Genomic DNA, 22,935 nt, shown 5'->3' on the forward strand with positions numbered 1-22,935 from the left:
CCTCCTCTGCCCCATTGCCCTCTATGGATCCCCTATCACTGCCCCTCCTCTGCCCCATTGCCCTCTATGGGTCCCCTATCACTGCCCCTCCTCTGCCCCATTGCCCTCTATGGGTCCCCTATCACTGCCCCTCCTCTGCCCCATTGCCCTCTATGGATCCCCTATCACTGCCCCTCCTCTGCCCCATTGCCCTCTATGGATCCCCTATCACTGCCCCTCCTCTGCCCCATTGCCCTCTATGGATCCCCTATCACTGCCCCTCCTCTGCCCCATTGCCCTCTATGGGTCCCCATCACATTTCCCGCCCCCCCGCTCAGCCCCCTTCGATGCGGCAGGCGGACACAAGGGGGCGGGTCCTTCTCCATTGCCCCGCCCCCAGGACCCTGCGTCTAGCTCCCGCAGCCACATGTAGGGGCGTGGCCTCGAGCCCCACCCTCCCGGCCAATCGGTTCAGTGCTGCTCCGTTATTGGGCTGCCGGGGAGCCGCCGAGCCCCAATAAGGGGCAGGGGGCGTGGCTTTAGGGCGGTGGCCCGCGACCCTGGGTGGGCTCGGGGAGCCAATGGGAGCGGGGCGGGCGGGGTGCCGTGGGAGGCACGTGCCGGGCCGCACGTGGCCGCGTGGCGCCCGCACTGAGCCGGGGGCGGGGACCGGGCTGGGGCTGGGGCTGGGGACGGGGCCGGGCCGGGCGTGGAGCGGAGCCGGAGCCGTCCGGGGACAGAGCAGAGGGAGCGGAGCGGGGAACGAGATCAGGTGAGGAGCTGGACGCTCGCTGGGATCCAGGGGGCCGGACGGACCCGGGGCTCGGGCAGGGAGCTGGGGGGCGGACACCAGCCTGGGACCCGCCGGCATCGGGGATCGGGATCCTCCCCCTCCCCCTCCAGCCTGGGACCCGCCGGCATCGGGGATCGGGATCCCCCCCTCCCCCTCCAGCCTGGGACCCGCCGGCATCGGGGATCGGGATCCTCCCCCTCCCCCTCCAGCCTGGGACCCGCCGGCATCGGGGATCGGGATCCTCCCCCTCCCCCTCCAGCCTGGGACCCGCCGGCATCGGGGATCGGGATCCCCCCCTCCCCCTCCAGCCTGGGACCCGCCGGCATCGGGGATCGGGATCCTCCCCCTCCCCCTCCAGCCTGGGACCCGCCGGCATCGGGGATCGGGATCCTCCCCCTCCCCCTCCAGCCTGGGACCCGCCGGCATCGGGGATCGGGATCCCCCCCCTCCTCCTCCAGCCTGGGACCCGCCGGCATCGGGGATCGGGATCCTCCCCCTCCCCCTCCAGCCTGGGACCCGCCGGGATCGGGGATCGGGATCCTCCCCCTCCCCCTCCAGCCTGGGACCCGCCGGCATCGGGGATCGGGATCCTCCCCCTCCCCCTCCAGCCTGGGACCCGCCGGCATCGGGGATCGGGATCCCCCCCCCTCCTCCTCCAGCCTGGGACCCGCCGGCATCGGGGATCGGGATCCCCCCCCTCCCCCTCCAGCCTGGGACCCGCCGGCATCGGGGATCGGGATCCCCCTCCAGCCTGGGACCCGCCGGCATCGGGGATCGGGATCTTCCTTCCCTCCCTCCAGCCTTGGGACCGGCCGGCATCGGGGATCGGGATCCCCCCCCTCCCCCTCCAGCCTGGGACCCGCCGGCATCGGGGATCGGGATCCCCCCCTCCCCCTCCAGCCTGGGACCCGCCGGCATCGGGGATCGGGATCCCCCCCCTCCCCCTCCAGCCTGGGACCCGCCGGCATCGGGGATCGGGATCCCCCTCCAGCCTGGGACCCGCCGGCATCGGGGATCGGGATCCCCCTCCAGCCTGGGACCCGCCGGCATCGGGGATCGGGATCCCCCTCCAGCCTGGGACCCGCCGGCATCGGGGATCGGGATCCCCCTCCAGCCTGGGACCCGCCGGCATCGGGGATCGGGATCCCCCTCCAGCCTGGGACCCGCCGGCATCGGGGATCGGGATCCCCCTCCAGCCTGGGACCCGCCGGCATCGGGGATCGGGATCTTCCTTCCCTCCCTCCAGCCTTGGGACCGGCCGGCATGGGGGATCGGGACCCCCCTCTCCTGCCCCAGCCTTGGGACTCGCCGGCATCGGGGATCGGGCTCCGCCCCCCGCCCCCCCCAGCCTGAGACCCATTGGCATCAGGGATCGGGCTCCTCCGCCCGCCCCCCCAGCCTGGGACCCGTTGGCATCGGGGATCGGGCTCCTCCGCCCGCCCCCCCAGCCTGGGACCCGTTGGCATTGGGGATCGGGCTCCTCCGCCCGCCCCCCCAGCCTGGGACCCGTTGGCATCGGGGATCGGGCTCCTCCCCCCCGTCCTCCCAGCCTGTGACCCGTTGGCATCGGGGATCGGGCTCCTCCCCCCCGTCCTCCCAGCCTGTGACCCGTTGGCATCGGGGATCGGGCTCCTCCCCCCCGCCCCCCCAGCCTGTGACCCGTTGGCATCGGGGATCGGGCTCCTCCCCCCCGTCCTCCCAGCCTGTGACCCGTTGGCATCGGGGATCGGGCTCCTCCCCCCCGTCCTCCCAGCCTGTGACCCGTTGGCATCGGGGATCGGGCTCCTCCCCCCGTCCTCCCAGCCTGTGACCCGTTGGCATCGGGGATCGGGCTCCTCCCCCCGTCCTCCCAGCCTGTGACCCGTTGGCATCGGGGATCGGGCTCCTCCCCCCGTCCTCCCAGCCTGTGACCCGTTGGCATCGGGGATCGGGCTCCTCCCCCCGTCCTCCCAGCCTGTGACCCGTTGGCATCGGGGATCGGATCCGGAGCCCCTCCCCCCAGCCTGTGACCTACTGGCATCAGGGATCATGCCCCCCCAGCCCTGGCCTGTGAGCTGCCGGCATCAGGGATTAGGTCCAGGGCCTTTCTACCCCAGCCTGGAACCCCCTGGACCTGGACCCCTCCCCTTCCCTTCTCCAGCCAGGATCAGGTGAAAGGACCCTGCATCCGTGGGGGGATCAGTCCATTCCCCCACCTCCCCGTGTGCACTCCCCGGGAGGATTCTCTTTTCCTACCAGAATGTGAGGATCCACCTCTCCCCCCATGCTTTTCTGTGCAGTGTCTGGATCCCAGCATTGTCCCCGGGCACAGAGGAGTCCGGTCCAGATCCTGAGGGCCAGCATTGCGGCTCCCCACCAATCCCGGGAGGAAACCTGACCCCTGGGAGCATGGAAGGGGTTTAGCGCAACAGGGTGGGGAAGGGTTTAATCTGCCCCGTGTCTGAACGGTAGTGACCTGAGTGTGGAAGGAAGGGGGGATATGGAGGGGGTGCATGCAGGGGGCTCTGCATCAGGGATGCAAGGGCTGTGTGTGCATGAATGGCATAGAGGGGCGGGGTGTGAATGGCAATGACTTGAGTGTGTAACACGTGAGTAGTGTGTGTGCTGAGGTTAGTGCCTGAATGGCGTGGGGGGCGTGCAGGGTGTGTGTGCCTGCTTGCAGAAGGGGAGGCCGGGGCTGTGTGTGAGAGAATTCGACCAGCGTGCACAGCTCATTGTGTCGCACGGCATGGGGACAGCCGTGTCCCTGATTGCAGCAGCCATCCAGACAGCACGACTCTTGGTGTCGAGGAGTGGATGCGTGTTTAATCTAGGTCAGCAACGTGCGGTGGTGGCTGGATGCGTTGCAGGCAAGGTGCTGGCTAGGCTCCGGATCCTGTACTGGGTGAAGGGAAGGAGGAACCACTCAGATTCTTAGGGTGGTGACCCTGGGCGCTTTTAGTGGAAGGACGTTTGCTGGGGAGGAAGAAGCTGCCGTGCAGGTTCCTACTCGAGATCTCCTACCGAGTTCCAAGAATAGCAGGTTGGTTTCCTTAGCAAAGGGATTGGAGGGTGCTGCTGGGTCTGAAGTTAGGGGGGTGCTGATGGGTCTTGTAACACCAGTGTAACTGGTTTCGTCGAAGCAGGGATGCTGCTGGGGCTGGCGCGTGGCGCCAGGGGGTTGACTACTTTGGGAAGAGACATGGGGTATAGGGAGAAGGGAATGTTCTGTAGCAAAGCAAGCGGGACCCCCACCCCTCCACTGAGTCACCGCCAAGTCACTCTGAACCGTAAAAACAGCTGGCGGCAGCTTGTCAGTTAACTTGACCCTGCCACTCCCCAGCCTTCTTGGATAAAACACTTGCTGCGCTTGGAAAGAGAGAGCCCGGCACCAGACCAGGAAACCCCCAGGCAGGTTCAATTCCCAGCAAGGTGGACACGTCCGTTTATTGACTCCCGGAGGGCTACCTGTGTAGGTGTGTTGGGCTAGACCTAAAAAACAACAAGACCTGTGTATACCAAAAATCCCCCGTGTGTGTGTGCGTGCGCGCACACGCAGGGTGTGCCATGTATGGAAAGGCAGGTGGGGGCGGTGAGTGTGTTGATCCCGTCTGCTCCTAGGAAGTGGGTGCAGGATGGCAGGGATCTTAGCGATGCTGCACATCTTGTGTGTGGTTTGGGATCTTTGGGGGTGGAAGCTGCTTGTTTTATGACATTGGCTCTGTGAAGCATGCCCTTAGAACAGCCTCTCCAGGATTTCTCCCTGCCTGCTACTCTCTGTTGGCCAATTTACAGGTGAAATGCCACATTTCTCACTTGGGGCTTGTTGATTTCTCTCCAGCCGTTTGGCTGGCAGCAGGGTGGCTGCTGTGAGTTGGCATCTGTCTAAAACAGAGCAGGAGAATAAAGCGTAGAAGCTTCTCATCTTTGTCTGCCTCGCCATGGAGGAAAGGCTTACAGATTTTTGTCTGCCTGCAGTGATGGAAAGGTGGGAAGGCTGGAGCCCTGCCTTCCCTAAGTTTATGATCCTATGTCGCCCAGTAGCTGGGACCAGTGCTCTGTTACAGAGGCCGCAGGTGCTGACTGCATTGAGTAGCCAGACAGTCCCTTTCTAATCAGACTGGCACACCCTGCTCTTATCTCTTAATGTATTGGAGAAACCTTTTATCATTTAGATGTGTAGTTTGTCCTCTGCTTATTTTACCTGCTGGGTTTAACTCTTACATTGCACAGCTCCAACAGTCTCTGATTTTTTTTTTTTTAATTCATTTGTTTCCTGTCTGGTGGGCACTTGTATTTAGTATATTGAATTATGAGCTGTTCATTTTATACCAGTCCAAATCGAAGGACATGGACTAATATCACTAGTATTACATTGTTAGTGGTCACTTTTGTACCCTGAGGTTGCTAACATTTTCACTGAGTAAACATTTTCTCGATGCACCACAGAAGTGGTTTAACGGGTCAATTTAGGTTCTGCAGAAAAGAGATCTTACTAAGAAACTAAGACTGATCAGAATGTCTCCATGGATTTGTGTGTGTGTGTGTATTTAATGCCAGTTTTTGTTTTGTTTGAAACCTTTCCCCTGCTGTGTTTCCAACCCAAACCTTGCAGCACCTGTAAATTTGATCCAGAAAATGAAACACCAAGTTGTATGTTTCTGTTTGTCCAAGTGGAAGCAACCCCTCTCCCTTCCCTAGTGGGGAAGGTCCTGATCTCTGAGTAGGGTTCCTAGTGCTGTCTTAATACACATAAGAACTGTGTTTCCCCTTCTTAATATTTAGCAGACTGTGCTATAAAACCGGGCAGGAAATGTAGCTTTTTCCCAACTGATTTTGAAACTGCCTGTGTCCGTGGCAATGAGATTGCTAGGATATTTTGTTGTCCATATCCTGTAATGCTTCTGCATGGAGTAATGCCACCGATGGCGGCAAGGGAAGCCTGTCGTTGTAAACTTTGCACCCTCCCCCACTCACTAATTCAGGCTCCGTGCGTGTCACTCCTCCTCCCGCTCCCATCCAGTGTCTGGGAGCTGACTTGTGCACCCACCCGCTGCAGGGCTGCTTTGTGGACCCTTCGGCTGCCCCTGACAATGAAACCCAATGGGTGCCTTGTCGCAGTGCAGCCGTTGATGGGAACAGATTGGAACAGCTTCTGCCGGTAAGCTCTAGCCAGGAACTGCGACTGCACAGGGTCCATTTGGTTCCCATTGTCTTTACCCATTTGTTTTCAGCCCCCGCCCCCGTAAACCAGTGGAGAGCTATTTTATTTTTATTTATTTATTTCTAATTATTCCAAAGCCTCCTTTTATAAACGTGGGCCAGCAGCAGTGCTAAGAGACCCTGGGCTGTAGGGTCTGGGGATGCCCAGGAGGCAAACGGTAGGATCTCTAAGGCATCTTTTGTTGCTGTTTCTGGCGGCTTCTTCATTTGTTTGCCCGTTTTTGGTCCCTGACAGGTTCCTGCAGTCATGGAGTCCCCCAGCAGCATGTCGTCCTGCGAGTCACTGTATTCAGTCGACAGTGCCGCCAGCGATGAAGAGGACAAGTGTTACGACTTCGGCGTCTTCCTGTCGGACAGCGAGGGCGAGGTGGAGAAGGACGCCCGCTCCGGAGGGGAGAGGATTCTCTTTTCTGCCAAGTCGGCATGGACTAGCCCCAGCCTGCCGGGCCGGGACTGCAAACGCAGGACAGTGAAACCCGCTTTGCAGAGCTCTGCTAGGCAACGGCCTTCGAGTCAGTGCGGCCGGTTTCCCGGGGCGTTGGAAGGCAGATACCCCTCGGCCTACGCTTGTTTGATGGATGGGGATGGCAGCCTGGCCGGGAGGACTCTGAACCAGAAGAGGGTGGAGAGCGGACGGAAGCGTCTGATCTGTCCTGCAGGGGAGAGAGAATACCCCGAGTATGCTGAGAAGCCCACTGCCCACGGGATGAAAAGGCAAAGGAATGGGGAAACAGAGGTGAGGGAAGCTCCAACGTTGCCCTTGACCGACGGCGACCGGTTGTTTGCCCAGAAGGTGAGTCTATGAGAATATCCAGGGAAGCGGGTGTCAGCAGGGAGGGAGTTACTTGGGAAGGGGTGAAGTGTACGGTCAAATGGGACACGAGGCCTGATCCAGGCCCGGATTCCTCACCTGCTGGCTTGATGCACCAATGCCATTGGCAAAGCCTCGCCCTCTTTGCATCTTTGATCCCACCAAATAGCCAAGGCCCTGTAGACACTGAAGCTGGTGGGTGGAATACGTGATGTGAGCCTGCTGGACATCTAGCTGTCTAGGTTATTAGTGTCAGGATGATCGTGCCTCAGTTTCCCATGTGCCGTGGCCAGCGCAGACTCTGATGTGAGCTGGGCACCCTATGGACTGGAAAAAATTGAGGGCAGTGGGGAAGGACTAGCATGGGGAAGGAAAACGAGTGGTCAGCTTCATCGTAATGGTGAAAGGATGGGAATTGGAATTTTTGGGGTCACTGGCATTAGCACCATGAGCCCTTCAGGATTAGTGGCATTAAGTATTCATATTGCAGCAAAGTGTAAGAGCCGCAGTCGTGGACCAGGGCCCTGTGGTGTTAGGTGCTGTACAGACCCAGAACAAAGACTCTCCCTGCTCCCAAAAGCTTACAGTCTGGGGAGGGTCATGAAATAAGATGAAATAAGTGCATTACTGGGGATTAAAGCGAGTGCTTTAGAGCCCACCTCGCTGTATTCACACCTCGCTGCCCAGTGCAGTTGCACAAGGGTCCTGCATCAGGTGCAAAACCAGCCCCAGGGATGCGCTGGGGAGAGGCTTGTGCGGATGAGTTGGGGGAAGCCCAGAAGGGGGTTTGTCCCGGACGGGCTGGCTCACTTTTTGTGCTCCTCTGCAGTGCCGGGAACTCCAGGGCTTCATCAGGCCTCTCGCGGAGCTTCTGAACGGGCTGAAGAAAGGTCGCTATGAACGAGGTAAATGCCGTTCCTCACGCTTGTCCTTCACCAGAGGGTCTGACCCCGCCACGCGGCTATTAAACTGCAGGGAATTATTTCCCCTCTCTCCCCATTTTGATCCCTAAATCAGAGGCCAGTGGCCATCTCCGGGCTTTTTGCTGGAGTGGCATTCAGAATCTGGCCCTTCATTGATGCTTGTAAAGTGCTATGTAAGTAGTAAGGATCTTTCAGCCTGAATGCCGTTGAGAAAATGGGCCAGATCCCCGGCTGGTATAAATCAATGTCACTCCGCTGAAGTCAGCAGATCTGTGCTGAGGATCTAGTACAATCCCTCTGACTTCTTTTTCCTAGCGTGGGGTTGCTATTTCATCATCTTGGCCCTATGGCTCAATCACCTGTTGTGTTTACATATTAATCTGATTACATCTGCTAGCAGGAGGCTGTGCTGCCCTGGAATGGGAAGGGATTTGAGGATCTAATGAGTGTCACAGCTCTGAGATCCTGTACATTCTAGGATACTAGATACAGGTTCTTTACCATTGCTCGGTACTTAAGAGACTTGTGTGTTAGGTACCCAATATTCTTTGTTTTCCCCTTATTCCTCTGCTCCTGAAAAGAATTGAAATGCCAGATGTGGTCTAATGTGTAGTCAGTTGGCACTAGCTTATTCCCCTTACAAGATCTTCTTCCTAAATTCCTTCTTTCTGTTTATAGCTCTCTCTTGAGCCCTGATCTTAATTTCTGCCCCTCGGTTGACTGTGCTAAATTGCCTAGTAAAGAAGGCCATTGTAAGCTGTATTGATCGCAGAGTGAGCTGAGAAATTCCCAGGGAGCTGCTTGCTCTTTGTAATGCTGTTTTCCTGCCCTGATAACATGCTGTTGGAAATATGAAAGAGAAGGCTTTCTTTGCAGCGCCCCGTTGGCCCTGTGAGCCTGCTCTCCTTTCTCTCTCAGCGTGCTGGTTTACACGTGTCTCCGTGCGTGTGAGTTTCCATCAGCCAGACACGTGTCTCGCTGCCTGCTTGTGTCACGCCCACTCCTGGCTGTGAAGAAATGATTATGGCTCGGAATAACGTGCAAGAAGGCAGCTGGTGAGGCGTGATACCTGCCCTTCAGAAAGTCATCACATGGTGCCAATAGAGCCCCAGGGGCACCTGCTTCTCCAGCATACAAGCCTTTCCCATGCTGGCTGCGTTACGGGGGGTGATTTCTCCTAGGACGACAGCCCCCGCTGCAAGGAGTAGAGGCTGCAATTCACTGTATCTGCAGTGGGAGGGCAAAGACATGACAGTGTCTCAACCCCCCCTCCCCCCCGGCATTGTGCTGGCCTTTTCCTCCAGCTAATCTGAGGGCTAGGTTCTTGCGTCTGTCCATGTTGCATGTAATTGGCGTGATCTCTCCATAATCTCCCCTGGGTAATCAGTCTGAGCAGTGTGGAGGCTGAATCAGCCTGGCACTGGCTTCCCAAGCAACTGCTTTCTCCCCAGGCTCCCTAGCGCAATAAAGTTAGTTTGGTTTGTCTGTAAACTAATCGCTGGGCCTTGGTGTGTTTCTCCCCCACCCCCCACCCCGGCACCAGGTTTAAGCAGCTTCCAGCGGAGTGTGGCCATGGACAGGATTCAGAGGATAGTTGGAGTCCTGCAAAAGCCAGAAATGGGGTAAGCATCTCCTCCACGAAATCATTATAACAGCTCAGCAGAGGTTGGTGTGCGACTGGCTGCAGGAGGGAGAGCCAGACAGTGCACAGGCTCTGTCCAGTGTTTCCAGAGTCAGCAAACTTCCCACTGAACTCCTGGGCTACTGCATTGAGAGTGTCGGTGCCCCAGCTCGCTTGCAGTTTGACTCGCAGGCACCCCAGATTAAACACCTGAGGTCTGCCTTGGGCAACAGTAGAGAAACAGCTGGATTCATATCACTCTGCAACTCCTGGGGTTTGATTCCCCCACTGGCAGCAATCACCCATGACTGGTAGTGCTGGACTGCCCCGCCGCACGCAGCCTAGGAAATGCCCCTGGGTTTTTCAAACCGAGCCAAGTCCTGGCGCACATTGAAGCCACAAAGTACTTGCTACCCTTGTCCCTTCACTTCGCTGAAATCTCTAATCCTATTGCAGAGGGAAGCCCTGGGGAGGGAGGGAGACGTTCCTTTTGGGCAAAGGGGAGGGGAGCATCAAAGTACTGAGTTTGTGCTGTTCTGTAACTTGAAATTCAAAGTCCAGATCTTAAGAGTTGAGGCCCATCTTTTTGTTGGAGGAACTTGGCCTGTTTTGGAGGCCTCTCTCTTTCTGAAAGAGAGACAACCGTACGGAATAACAGGGCAGCTTCCTTGCTGCGGGAGCCTGACTGTCTCTTCTGTCTCATGTTACTTGTGTGATACCCACGCGAGGCGCCAGGCTGTGACCGATCCGTCTGGGCTCAGCAGGGTAAAACGATGCACAACGATCTCTCCTGGCTTGAGAGGAATCCCCTGTTTCTTTTCTCATCTTGCAGGGAGCGATACCTGGGCACCCTGCTGCAGGTAGAAATGATGCTGAAAGTTTGGTTCCCTCATGTCGCCTTGAACAGCTCCTGTCCTGATTCCAATCCAGCAGAGTATGCATGCAAGCTAGCTAAGGTAAGGGAGCTTCCTTGCTGGGTAACCGGACTATCCAATCCCTTCCATCTGTATATGGATTAAAGGCCCACAGATGAGGCTCCTCTAGGCCTGTCCTTGTCCGAGCGATGTGCTATTTGGCAGGGTGGAGGTAGCTGTCCCTTGGAAGGGAGGTGGAATTACTAGTAGAACTGCAGCATGTAAAATCTTTAGTCCAGCAGAATGGAGACGGAGCTGGGTCTGTGCCAGGCAGGATGCTGGCTGAAGGGGAGGAACTTCTGTGGCACATGCCGCACTTGGGACATGGGTGATGTGGGTCCTGTAGGGGCTTGCCTGGTGTCAGTGAGGGCCATGTGTTGCTGAGAGGTCTGTCTGGTCTCCCCATGGGAGCTGTGGGTTCCTCCTCGCCTGTCTTGCCACATCTGTCAGCCTTTCGGGGAGCTCTGGTGGGTCGGCCATATTGGCTGTAGCAGCCAAGGCTCTTGAAAGTCAACGCCATTCCAGCCTAAGGTGCCTCCCTCTCTCCCCTCTCCTCCAGCAGTCCCACCCCAAGCCTTCAGCAGTGGACAGCCACGAAGGAAAGCCCGTGGTGCCCAGCAAAGACTCCGCCCAAAGGCCCGCCGCGGAGAAATTGCACCTCACGGACCCGGCCGCAGCTAATGGCAAAGCCGGCATGGTATGGAGGGAGCAGGCCTGCTTTCTCGCTGACTGGTCTGCCATGAACTTAACCTGGATGCACACTTCGCCCATCTGCAACCCGCCCCTGGGGCTGGCGAACCTAGGGCACTTGAATGCTGCTTTCAGCCAGGCCCTGCTCGGACCAAACGCTTGCGGGGTCATTCTTTTCCTCCACAACAACCTTATGGCCCCTGCGCCCTTCTTCCGCTCCACATCCGTTGCTCCCGACAAGAGCTCACCCGCTTACTGCCACCCCAAGCAACCTCCAGGTATGGGAGACCCACCGAGATGCCAGAGTCTTCCCGGGGCCATGGCAGCAGGGAGCTACGTGCTTAGCCAGCATCCAGGCAGCCACTCCAAATCTTTGCCTCACTTGCCCACCTCCAGCAAGGAACCCAAGCCAGCAGCCACTTGGACTGGGAATCAGGAGTCAGAACTGCTGGCTAGGAAAGGGCCCATGTACTCCTCTTGATGCTCGGCTCGAGGCACTTCCCAAAATGTGTGAATTTTATTTCTTTTTTTTATTTCTGCCTTTTTTTGTTTGTTTTTTTTTAAAGTAAAACATTTCACGCCTGTGTAAAATGATAAACGTCCAGGAGGAAAATAATTAATGTTATTAAAAGGTTTAAACCAGAGCAGTTTCCAGATGAATGTGAACTTTTTTGATAAATGCTGTACGGTGGAAATACACTTCCCCTGCCCACCCCTCCATTAATCCCCTTGTCAGTCCAGCAGCACTAATGCTTTGTGCTTCTCTAGAGCCTTTCAGGTCAATGTGAACTCGGTAAACTAAGACTCACAACCTCCCCTGGGAGATAGATAAATTGTCATGCATATTTTGGGCATAGGACTGAGCCCAGAACTCCTGGGTTCTAATTTCAGTTCTCACACCCATGGCTGGGGACAAGTCCACTATCTTTGTGACTCAGTTTCTCCATCTGTAAAACAAGAATAATTCTTATCTACAACACTGTTAACCTAGCTACTAGGTACTGCTGACTGCAGAGTAATCTGAGACCTGTCCCGCAGATTGTAGCATCTCTTTCACCAATACATATCTAACTAGATGATACAGCACCTGGTACATCTCTGGAAGGCTGAGGGGAGAGACAGTAAATGCAAACTGCTAAAGGTGTAGCATGCCTAGGTATATTATTAACACCATCTCCCAGGAGAATGGGCCGCTCTTGTATAAGACAGGAGTGGCTGTGCGTCGTTGGCTCAAGTTCCCTGTCATTACACAGCCTCCTTGCACATTTCTAAACCAGGCCCACACAATTCACATGGATGGTTGAACAAAGCCTTTGCCTTAACACCTTACGTTGTAATGGTGCCTTTTGTTCTGATGGATCCTGTGACATCAGGCAAACTCTTGAAGGCTCTCCTCACCAGTTACCAAAGTGCACCTAGCTCTGGAGTGGAACGTGTGACCACTGTTAGCAGGCAGCAACACTACTACACCTGTTCCAGGGCAGGAAGTGGAAAAACAACGCTAGAAATGACAAGGGGATTGAGGCAGGTGAGGATGGGTATTTGGGTTGGATACCAGAACTCTTGCAATAATTGCATGGGATCTTCAGTGATGACAAGGGGTCAGATTTTGTTTGTCTTGTCAATCAAGAAACCGATTGCAGCCACAGCGCCTCCCATTCCCAAGCTACAGCACGGGCTCAGGACGCACTTGGAGGTGAAAGCCCCATTTTTTATTATTTGTGCTAGGTGCTGTACAAACACAGGACAAAAAGACAGTCCCTGCCCCAGGGACTTACAATGTAAGTATGTAACTGAATTGAGAATGTGTCCTCCGGCATCTTGAGTTTTCTATGTCTCCCACTTCAGTACTAACCCAGCCTAGGTCACATAATAGAATGGGATCCCAGCAATGGGCAGTGGAGTGGGTAAGAACAGCATTTTTTATTACATTGAAATCCTAAACCAGTTCAGCCCGAGTAAATGAAAGATTCTCAATTACACCGCTACCCCGATATAACGCGGTCCTTGGGAGCCAAAAAATCTTACTGCATTATAGGTTAAACCGCGTTATATTGAACTTGCTTTGGCCTTGAGCATTTCCATTATTAATAGTCACTTCCCGCCCCGTGACTGACACCTTAGAACCCCCGACTACCCCCTGCCCCTAACCACCCCTCCCAAGACCCCACCCCCATCTAAGCCCTCCTGCTCCTTGTCCCCTGACTGCCCCCTCCAGAGACCCCCCATCCCTAATCACCCCCAAGACCCCACCCCCTACCCAAACCCTCTGCTCCCTGTCCCCTGACTGCCCCAACCCCTATCCACACCCCTGTCCCCTGACAGGCCCCCTGGGACTCCCATGCTCTATCCAATGCTCCCGTCCCCTGACCGCCCCGCCCCCAAGAATCTCTGAACCATCCAACCCGCCCTGCTCCCTGTCCCCTGACCGCCCCCTGAGACCCTCTGCCCCTTATCCAACCCCTCGGCCCCGGCCCGGCACCCTTAACACACCGCTCAGAGCAGTGTGTCTGAGCCAGACGAGCGCTGATCCACCAGAGCACGGAGCCCTGCCCCCCAGAGCGCTGCTTTACTGTGTTCTATCCAAATTCATGTTATATTGGGTTGCGTTATATGTGGGTAGAGGTGTACTTGCTAACCCATGGTCCTGATTATTGTGGGTCTTGGGCTCCAGAAGTCTCCTTCTATTGTCAAGGCAAAAAGCCGCCTTGTGTTTTGAAAGGCATCTGTGCTTGCTAACCCAAAACACCAGTCCCCACTAGGCAGCATGCACTGCAGGCTGTATGTTGCCCTTAAAGCTATCTGATTTTAAGGGGCGGTGTGAAGGCTCAAAGCTACCTGCACTGTGCTTGAACATGGTGCAATGTGGATTTTTCAAGTACTACACAGCATGACAATGTGCTGCTTGGGTTTTTTTTGTTTTTTTGTTGTTTTTTTAAGATAGTTAAAGATTAAACCTTTTAAAGTTGGCTTTAATACACTGTGAAATGCCTACCATTCTTATTTAAACAATGGCCTGTGAGGGGAGGGATAGCTCAGCGGTTTGAGCATTGGCCTGCTTAAACCCAGGCTTGTGAGTTCAATCCTTGAGGGGGCCATTTAGGGATCTGGGGCAAAAACTGGGGATTGGTCCTGCTTTGAGCAGGGGCTTGGACTAGATGACCTCCTGAGGTCCCTTCCAACCCTGATATTCTATGTGCTGATCAGTTAGCTGCCTTCTGATATATGTTGCCAGTACAGGACCAGGGTCTGAAAATCTCAACTAAGCCTTGATAAAATTTCCCTTTATATCTTTTTGGAATAAACTGTCCAGTGAAAAACTATTGGAGTGGATTGGAACTCAGTAACCAGTAGTCGGAGATTTTATGAAAAAGAAAGATTCAATGTGCATGACTGGGCCCATTTTAAGAGGGTGAGTGGGCAATGCATGTTATTGGGCACTGGAAGGAAAAGCTGATGGCAGAAGAACAGGAGGCAGAAAACGGCGTTGGACGGCCAATGTGGTATCCTGGGTGGATCTAAAGGCCTATTCCTCCACCAAGAGATGAGTAGAGGATCCTGCAGAATAGGCTACCGTGGTTGCAAACCTCCAGGAATGGAGAAGCCACTGAAGAAGAAAGTAAACTGTCCATGTGAAGCAGGCAGTTATTCTCGCTAATAACAAGTTGCAAAGTTTTTATTCAACTCCAACCCAATTTTTTTTTCTACTGTCAGTTTTCCAAAAACCTCAGTACAAAACCCCTCACGGATGATGGAAGCATCCATTCCCGCAACAACACTGAGGGGCAAAAAAGCATTTAGAACGAAACTTCAGCCAGCTCTGCGAACGAGCCTTCTGGATAAACAGGCACCATTCAGCCTTTGCCCTGCAGTTGTGGCTGGTCACCCCAGTCCTAGAGCAGGCAGACATTGTGCAAGGTGCTGCATGTTTCAGTGCTATTAGGGGTATTACAGTAGCACTTAGGCGCCCCAGTCATGGACCAGGACCCCACTGAGCTTGGCACTATAGACACAACAGAGAGTCCTTGCCCCAAAGAGGAGCTGATCATTTAAACGTGATACTGAGAGAAGGGAAAACAAGCCATTCCCACAAAACATGGACGAGGCCACAAATCTCACAAGCTCCCCTGTAACACTTGGGTGTTGTCTCTGCACCCGATCTGCAGAGGTAGCAGCACCCCTGGCCCCTGGGAAGGGAGCCTCACTGCAGCCTCAGTGCTCAGCTGTCACTCCCGGGAAGGAGGGTATTAGCAACGCTGCTTGGGGGAGAGGGCACGAGCTTCCCAGAGGAGACTTTGCCCCCATCCTTGTTTGGCCAGCTGCCTCAGAAGCATAAAGAGGTGAAGGTGAGGGCTGCAGTAGGATCAGCTGTTGGTCTCCTCTGCAATCTATTTCCATTATTTGTGCTTGGGGATTAAACCTAGGCAGGCGCGTGGTTTCACGTGGCAGAGGGCATGGCGTCCTTGCAGCTGGGAAAGGATCCACGCCAGCACCATGGGCTGCACTCTGCTCTGACGCATCCGTGCCACCACTGCACAACTGGTTCCTTGCACGGCGGCATGCTTTGCGCAATGTGGGAGAACCGGATTCAGCTGAGAGGTTGTGCTTTAGACACCCTGTCAATGGCTGGGCCTTGGCGTGTGCCCCGACTTGCAGAGCTAAGCACATGTCTATCCAGAGTATAGATCATAGCTCCTGCTTCTTTATTACCTCCAGAGAAGCCAAGCTCAGAAGTTTAGCCAGGGCTTGGCATTATTTATTAGGCAGCTGCTGTTTTACATCACCGGGGAGTGTAAAGAACAAGGGGAAACTGACATTTGGGGTTTGCAGCACCCTCAAAACAGCAGCAATGCCAGAAACAGAGAGGGAAAGCTGAGTGCTCCAAACCTCTGAGCTGAAATACTAGACTCCAGAACCATTCAAGTCCCAGCAGGGTCATTCTGCCCTTCCCAAATAGATCAGAAAAGTGCCATGCAGTTTACTCTATAGGGGTCTTTTGGACGAGACCTTAAGACAGTGCCATCCTGTCTGCTCTGCATTCGCTTCCAAGCCTCCCTCTTTTCATCAGCGTAGGGGGTTTGTCTTGGAGCCCTTGGCCCAAATTTCCCACCTGCCCATGCTCTGTGTCTGTTAGTTGCTGCCCCCCGCTCAAGAGTTGGCTCCGTTTCTTTGGCATTGTATGTATTATAAACTAAGTGCCGGTGAAAGGTGCCCATCTATGCGACCTCTGTGCTAAAGGCCTGGGTGAACGCTGAAGACTGAAATCCACTTTTCAGCTACAGAATGACTAAGGTTTGCATGGCAAGCTTCCTGTGCCAACGTGCTGCAGCCGTGCCCGGGAAGGACAGCAATGGGAGGTAGGAAAAAGGTGCCATCATGACTCTATGGGGTTGGGCACATTCAAAATGTGTAGCTAGGTCAGTCTCGGTGCCAACTCAGCCTGTGGGCTTTTTGCTGAGCCAGCCAATCAGTGCCAAGTGTCGTGATGGTTTCTCTGACGCTGACCCCTGTCCATCAACTAGTTCCAGCGAAGCCTCCGGCCAGCAATCAGACAGTAACACCTTTCAACTAAAGCTAGATTCAAACTGGGCAACTGGAGGAAAAGGCCAGTCAGTACCCCCGCTCCCCTCAGTGACAGAATATTGCAATCCCTTTCCTCTTCTCATCAGCCTCTCATCAGCGCAGGGGGGTGGAAGGAAGAAAACCAATTCATTTGAAGTGTGACCTTGGAATCAGATCTGGTCATGTCCAATGCCAATCACTGGCATGGCCATGTCCATGCCGCCACCACCCCTCCCTCCCCCTGCCCTCAACCCCAGCATGTATCATGAGCCAGTTGCTCTCTGCTATTAGGCAGGATTTTATTCTCCGTACAAGCTGTGGTTTTAGGCAAGACAACCCCATATGGGCCTCAGCCTTCTCACCTGAGGCCAGTTCATTCCCCTTGAAACAGCTGTGGAGGCCCAGAATTTCTTCTGTTCAAAGAACTCCAAGATCTTTGCTGGCCTCTACCATGGTGATCCTGCTGTGGTTCTGTCCTGTGGCTTGTCCGCTCTATATCAGGTGATTGCTGACTTGTTGAGTGAGTTGCGCAGCCTGGCCAAAGTCCCTGCACAGCCTGGCCAAATTCCACCATGACTTACCCCCCCCCCCCACTCCCATCACCTAATCAAGATGAGATCTTTACCTTGATTTTCGTCATGGGAATGGGGGGTAAGTCACGGTGGAATTTGGCCCTTTTGTCTTGGGCAATGATGGGTGAACCAAGGTTTAGATTAACACCCAGACGTTTTGCTGATGATATGAACAATCCAAACTGCTTGGTTCAGAGCCAGTAATTGTCCAAGGAAGCTCTTGCCTATATGATTTGTGCCACTCATGATTCCCTGTTGGAACTGGGCAGCGCCAAAGGGTGGGACAAAGTAGTTTTTAAATCATGAGTGAACTGGATGTTTCCAAGGTTTGGGGCCTGAGTTCGAGTGTTGGACAAAGAGTTCTTAAATAATACTCATCCACTCCTGCAAGCTGCTCTGTGCTGGCAAATCCCGGTGCTCATGCAGAGCCAGGGGGCTGCACATGGCCTCAGAGACTTGTTGGCATGGAGCAGCTGGTCTAGCAAGACCTACATGTGATTGTATAGAAGGCTACTTGCTCCCTACTCTTGGCCTTTTTCACCTTCCCTTGGCTTGTGATTAAGCCTGTCTTGAGATGCCCAGGTGCTGTTCTAAAAGTGAAGATCTGGGGGACAGGGTGGGCCGGTAGGACACTGTCAGCGGACTGAATTAACCCCCAGTTCAAACCAGCTGAATGTCTGCTTTGCCCACAGCATTAGGGAGCTCACTGGAGGCTGGCTGGACAAAGCACCCTGCCTGGAGCCTTGACAGGACATGACACTTTCCTAGTGCCGGATGCCAAGTCTGTACACACCTTTGTGTCAATGTAGCCTCACCAGTCTCCGAGGCCACCAACCTCCATTAAGCACCTGGGGGCTGTAGTAGGGACAGGGGGTGTGTGATGGAGCCGGGCTGCCTTTGCTGAGCTACTGCTCCTCCAAAAATGAAGAAAATGCTGTTGATCTGATCCTGGGCTGAGCATCCCCACATCTCAGTGAAATCAATGAGAGTTGCAAGTGCTCAGCACCCCCTGAGCAAGCTGCACAAGAAAACATTCCCCCTGAAAAGGCAAGCAATTCCTTGACGACAGACTTCTTAAGAGGGACATGTCTGTATGGCCCCAGTCTCCAAAGGGTTAAATTAAGCCCATCAGCAGGTAGGCTTGTGGGAAGAGGAATCGAAACTGACAGCCCTCTTGGACTGGTGCTTTTTAAAAAAGGCTTTTAAAGTCCGAAGTGGAAAATAGAGTAGTTTTCCTTGTCGAGAAACGATTTATGCACCGGCTAGGCTGTGTGGGGCTCTTTTCCCAATCTCCCCGCCGGGCTTGGGGGCTGCTGATGTGAATTATTGAAGACGAATGCTCAGTGGACCAAGGGAAAAGAAGAGGCAGGAATTAGACTGAATGGCTGTTTCCATGGAGACCCAGCAGGGGGATGCTATCCTTCAAGGAACATCAAGCTCGCTGCTCTTAAGGAATACTACTGCATGGCTTAGCGGCCCTGTCAGGGCGCCCTGGGCTAAGTGGGATGCAGAGATGGCAGGGTCAGATTCCCACTAGTACCCTGGAGCGGAGACCACCAAATGTTTACAGCTGCCTGGTCCAATTAGCCTCACGGTGGACTTAAAATCCTACAGATGACCTCCACCAGAGTCTAGGATCACATTGAGAGGGAACGTGCTTGCGAACAAGCAAGTGCGGTTGATATGTGTATGTGGCCATGGGATGTGCGTGAGAGTGAGCACCAGGTTCTTAGGGTGGGCGGCACATGCGGGCAAGGCAAAGCAAAAAAAATTCATTTCCGCTAAGCTTATAGAAACTTTTTAATGTTAAGAAAAACTGAAATGTACTACCATCAATACCGGAAACACGTTACTTCCAACATTTTATTTTCCCTTTTGTCGCTAACAACAAAAACTGCGCCCAGAGCCCCCCAAAGCCCGGCATCCCAGGCAGTCGCCTGCCCCTAAATCCAGCCCTGCACGTGGGCAAGGCTCCATGACATTGGTGGGAACTGGCCCCTCACTGGTCATCTCAGCAGAGTGGCCAAGACATCAGTGGGCTATGGATACAGCTCTCCTTGGCCTTCTGGGCAGGATTGAGACATGCTGATCAGCTCACAGTGGGAGTCTCACCTTGTTCAGCCGATACACAGAGGATCTGGGTCTCCAGGGCCGTGGAGCCATCACCTTAAATTCACACCCACACTCATAAAAATGTGGGTCTTCTCTGACAAGTAATGTTGTAAAACTGGCCCCTCCTGTACTCCCCAACTGTTCCCTGTGAGTTTCTGAGTCACTTCTGCCACCAGGACCGGCCTGAAAAGGTGCTTCACCCCGGTGGCTCTGTGACAGCCGCCACAGCTCCTAGCAAACGAGCTGGAGTCCATTCTGCCTGGTGTCTCCTCAGCTAAGTTCCAACTGAAGGATCTTTATTACTGCTGATGAGGTGAGAGGCAGAAAGACGCCCGGCTACCAATTCAGACCCCCCAGGTTCAATTCGAAGAGCTGCCTGGCCAACTAGAAAAATATCTTTTGGCTTGTGAACTGAGCTACTATGAGAAAAGATGGAGAAGGAAGAAATGGAGGAGCCCCACGAGATCGCTTTCCTAGCTAGAATTTAAAGGTAAGTGATGACTGAGAAATGAGACTGTGTCCTTTCAATGGGAGTTTTTTAAAAAGCCCCAAACCCAAAAGAGCATTTATGGAAGGTTGTAAAGCACTGATTTTTCACTCAAAGGTCCCCTACTGAGCTCTTCCGGTCTGCTGAGCAAATCTAGATGGAGGCGTTTTTTTTAAATGTGGATTTTAACCCAATAGAGTGGAATGCCTCATAGGAAGCCATTCTAATGTGTGTGTTGTGCAAACCCATCTTAGTCCATAGATTGTTGACCTGGTAATAATAATAATATTTATTTAGTATGTTGCCTTTCTGGAGTACGTTGCAGCATGACCAAATTTAATCCTAACTACCTCTACTGCCAGACTGGGAAATGTTACCTTCTCTGTCTTACACATTGGGGGGAAACTGAGACAGAGGGAAGTAAAGTCACCTAGATCACAGAGCAAATCAATGGTAGAGCCAAGATTAGATCTCCAGAATCCTGGCTTCCACTCCTGATCTCAGACCACTTACTGACTCCCACCATCATCCTTCTTCAGATAGTGTTTTAAAACAATCACCCCGGGTAATATTCACCCCGAGAGAACTCCTATGTCAAATGTTATTGAATTTATACACCCCACTTGTAAACTCCCATAACAATGGGTTTGTAATTGAAAAACCGCTATAGCATTAATGTGATATTGATCAGACTCAGCATGAATCTGAGAGCCAGCAGGAGCCATGACAAAAAACTTCGTCCTCCCCAGCCTGCTCTTTTCCCTTTCTCACCCACTCAGCAATGAACAGATGCATGTTTAAAGTTCACTTAAGTTTTAATAACTAAGGCCCTGATCCTGGAAGCCACTCCGTGCTGGCAAACCCCTGCGTTCATGCACAACCATGGGGCTCCACATGGCCTCAGAGATTTCTCTGCATGGAGCAGCTGGGAATATTGGGGACTTCAGATACAGTGTGATCTAAAGCCCAGTGAAGGCCTTGCTTTTTGAATGAATACTATTGGAAGGTCCTGAAATGTGTGATTAATCCATACCTTATTACTGCTCATTGCTGAAGCCTGATGTGGGTTGGGCCATGATGAAATACTGAAGCCCCAGCATATGGGCAAGAAAGTCTGTTTTCATGGTATCCCTGGTCCCTTCTGATTCCAGAAATCTCATGAGTGAGCCTGACATCATGAGATTTCCAGCCCGATTTTGCCGACACAAGGTTTTGGATCAGCCAGAGAACAGGGTGTTGATCTGAACCAACCCAAACTAGGAACCTTCCTGAGGTTCACCCAACACTTGTAATGAGGTGGGATTGGAGAACAGAGCCCCAAATGATTTAGGACTTCATTACATGACAGGCTGCCTCTCTCCTTGTGTGATCCAACGGCTGTTGTGATTGGTGGTGGTGCCTGAGGTGAATTCTCCTTGGTTTAAACTGGAAAGGGGCTACTGGCAGAGTAGTTTCTGTGAAGGCAACTCTCTCCTTGCCTCAGTCCATCAGATCGTGGCCTTGTTAACCTCCTTGGCATGCTACAAGGCTCATATTTTCTCCCAGGCATTTGATGAGACTAGGGAGGCAGGTTGAAATCTGTGCAAACCATGCTGACTGGGGGCAGGTATGGGAGAGAAACAGTGACTTTCTTTATTGTGGGTATGCTGAAAACATGTAAGGGCTTGTCTACATTGGGAAATTGACTGGAATAGCTATTGCAGAATATGCTCAATAAGACCAAGGAATGAACTCCTTTCTCTCCATTAGCAATGGGACTTCCAGGATGTAGGTGACACCCACTGGTGAGACAGTGTGTGGGTAACTTACCCAGCATGATGTACTTGTTCCATGGATAAACAGAGGAGTTAAGTTCCTGCGGGGGTGGCGGAGTCTATCTAGAACATATTGCCAACACTTGTTTTTCTGCAGGTCCCTGTCAGTTTTGACATTTGTCCCAGTGCTGCTCCACAGAACAATGACTTTCCCCATATGTTAATGTGATATTGACCAAACTCAGCATGAACTGACAGAGGAGCCCAGAGAGTATGTATGACAAACATTAGCCTCACTGATGGCCTAGTGCTTCTGCTAGCCCTCCCCCAGTTTATAAAACACTGGTTGTCGAGCAGGGAGCAAGCTATCTCATAAGTAATGGTTTGGTAGCGTGAGTTTGATGAACAGACAGTGGCAGATAATATGACCATGCAAAGTTTATGTCATATTGTGGATTGTAACTTCTGTAGGGGGGAGATGTGACCACTCTAAACCCTGAGCAATATTATGAGTTTTAAAGGAAGATTTGAAATAATATGCCAGACAAGTATGAAGTTTTGGGGCAAACAAAGGTAAGAGGGTTTCCCAGGAAATCTTTAGGGGGTGGTGTATGCACATGTACCTTCTCTGGCTATGCAATAAATCAGCCTTTTAAGCGCTGCCTGGAGGAGGGGACCTTTGTCCAATGATCAGCTGTTACATAAGGACAAGCTCAAAGACCCTAACTGCAAAAAAACCGAAAGAATGAACCATTCGTGGGCATGCTTTTTCTCTGCTAACAGCTGTTATGAACTTGTAACCCTTTGGTGGGGTTTGAAGAACTGATCACTGGCCACAGCCCCTACTGGAGTAGGGGGTGATCTCTGATAAGCTTCTTAGCATGTGTAGGTTACTTTATTGTTCTAATATGTTTTCTCTGTAATGCTTTCACCTTAAAGAATAAATGTGCTTGCTTAAAAAGGGCTGTTTGGTAACAGCTTATACCTGTGGGCAACTGCACTGTTTATAGTCCCCGTGGAGAAAGCATAGTAGGCCTGCTTAGGCAGTCTTGCTGGGCAATTCACAGCATAGGAAAGGAACTATACAGCCTGGGAAAACCCTGGTCAGAAGGGAGAGAGATGTGGGTCTTTATCCAAGAGAGATGACAGCTGAGGAGCCTGGAGCGGGTGCCTTTGCTGGATCACACAGGGGAATACAGGTGCAGTTGCCATGAACTGTTACAGAACTCAGAAATCCTAGTTCCAGTCCCCTGTCCTAACCACAAACACTTCCTAATAGTGTGATCACCTCTCCTGTGTTCCAAAGCATGCATTCATTCAGAGCTGAATGTCCTGCATCCCTTATCACTAAACACACTTCTATATCAGCAAAGGATCATACATTAGAGTACTGTACTGTTTGATTTTGTACCAGAAATTAAACATCTGGTAGGAAAGGGCTTGTTCCTTATAAATAAGCTTTGTTCCATTTTCTTGAACTCTAATATTTCCTTCCCTAGGGACTGCTCCTTGACA

At 53.2% G+C, this 22,935-nt stretch overlaps 1 protein-coding gene across 2 annotated transcripts; it reads left to right on the top strand.

The window, feature by feature from the left end:
* Positions 1-648: 648 nt before the first annotated feature.
* Positions 649-11,577, top strand: CIART (circadian associated repressor of transcription). Of its 2 annotated transcripts, none has more exons than XM_038383313.2 (6): positions 649-751; positions 6,210-6,767; positions 7,615-7,690; positions 9,252-9,330; positions 10,162-10,285; positions 10,803-11,577. In XM_038383313.2, the coding sequence occupies exons 2-6, from the start codon at positions 6,222-6,224 to the stop codon at positions 11,412-11,414; spliced, it is 1,437 nt and encodes a 478-aa protein (XP_038239241.1). In that variant the 5' UTR covers positions 649-751; positions 6,210-6,221; the 3' UTR covers positions 11,415-11,577. The 2 variants fall into 2 exon arrangements, with proteins under 2 accessions (XP_038239241.1, XP_038239242.1); XM_038383314.2 differs by lacking the exon at positions 649-751 and adding an exon at positions 3,375-3,794.
* The last annotated feature ends 11,358 nt before the right edge of the window (positions 11,578-22,935 follow it).

Source organism: Dermochelys coriacea, chromosome 24 (assembly GCF_009764565.3).
Source record: "Dermochelys coriacea isolate rDerCor1 chromosome 24, rDerCor1.pri.v4, whole genome shotgun sequence".
Lineage (NCBI taxonomy): Eukaryota > Metazoa > Chordata > Testudines > Dermochelyidae > Dermochelys > Dermochelys coriacea.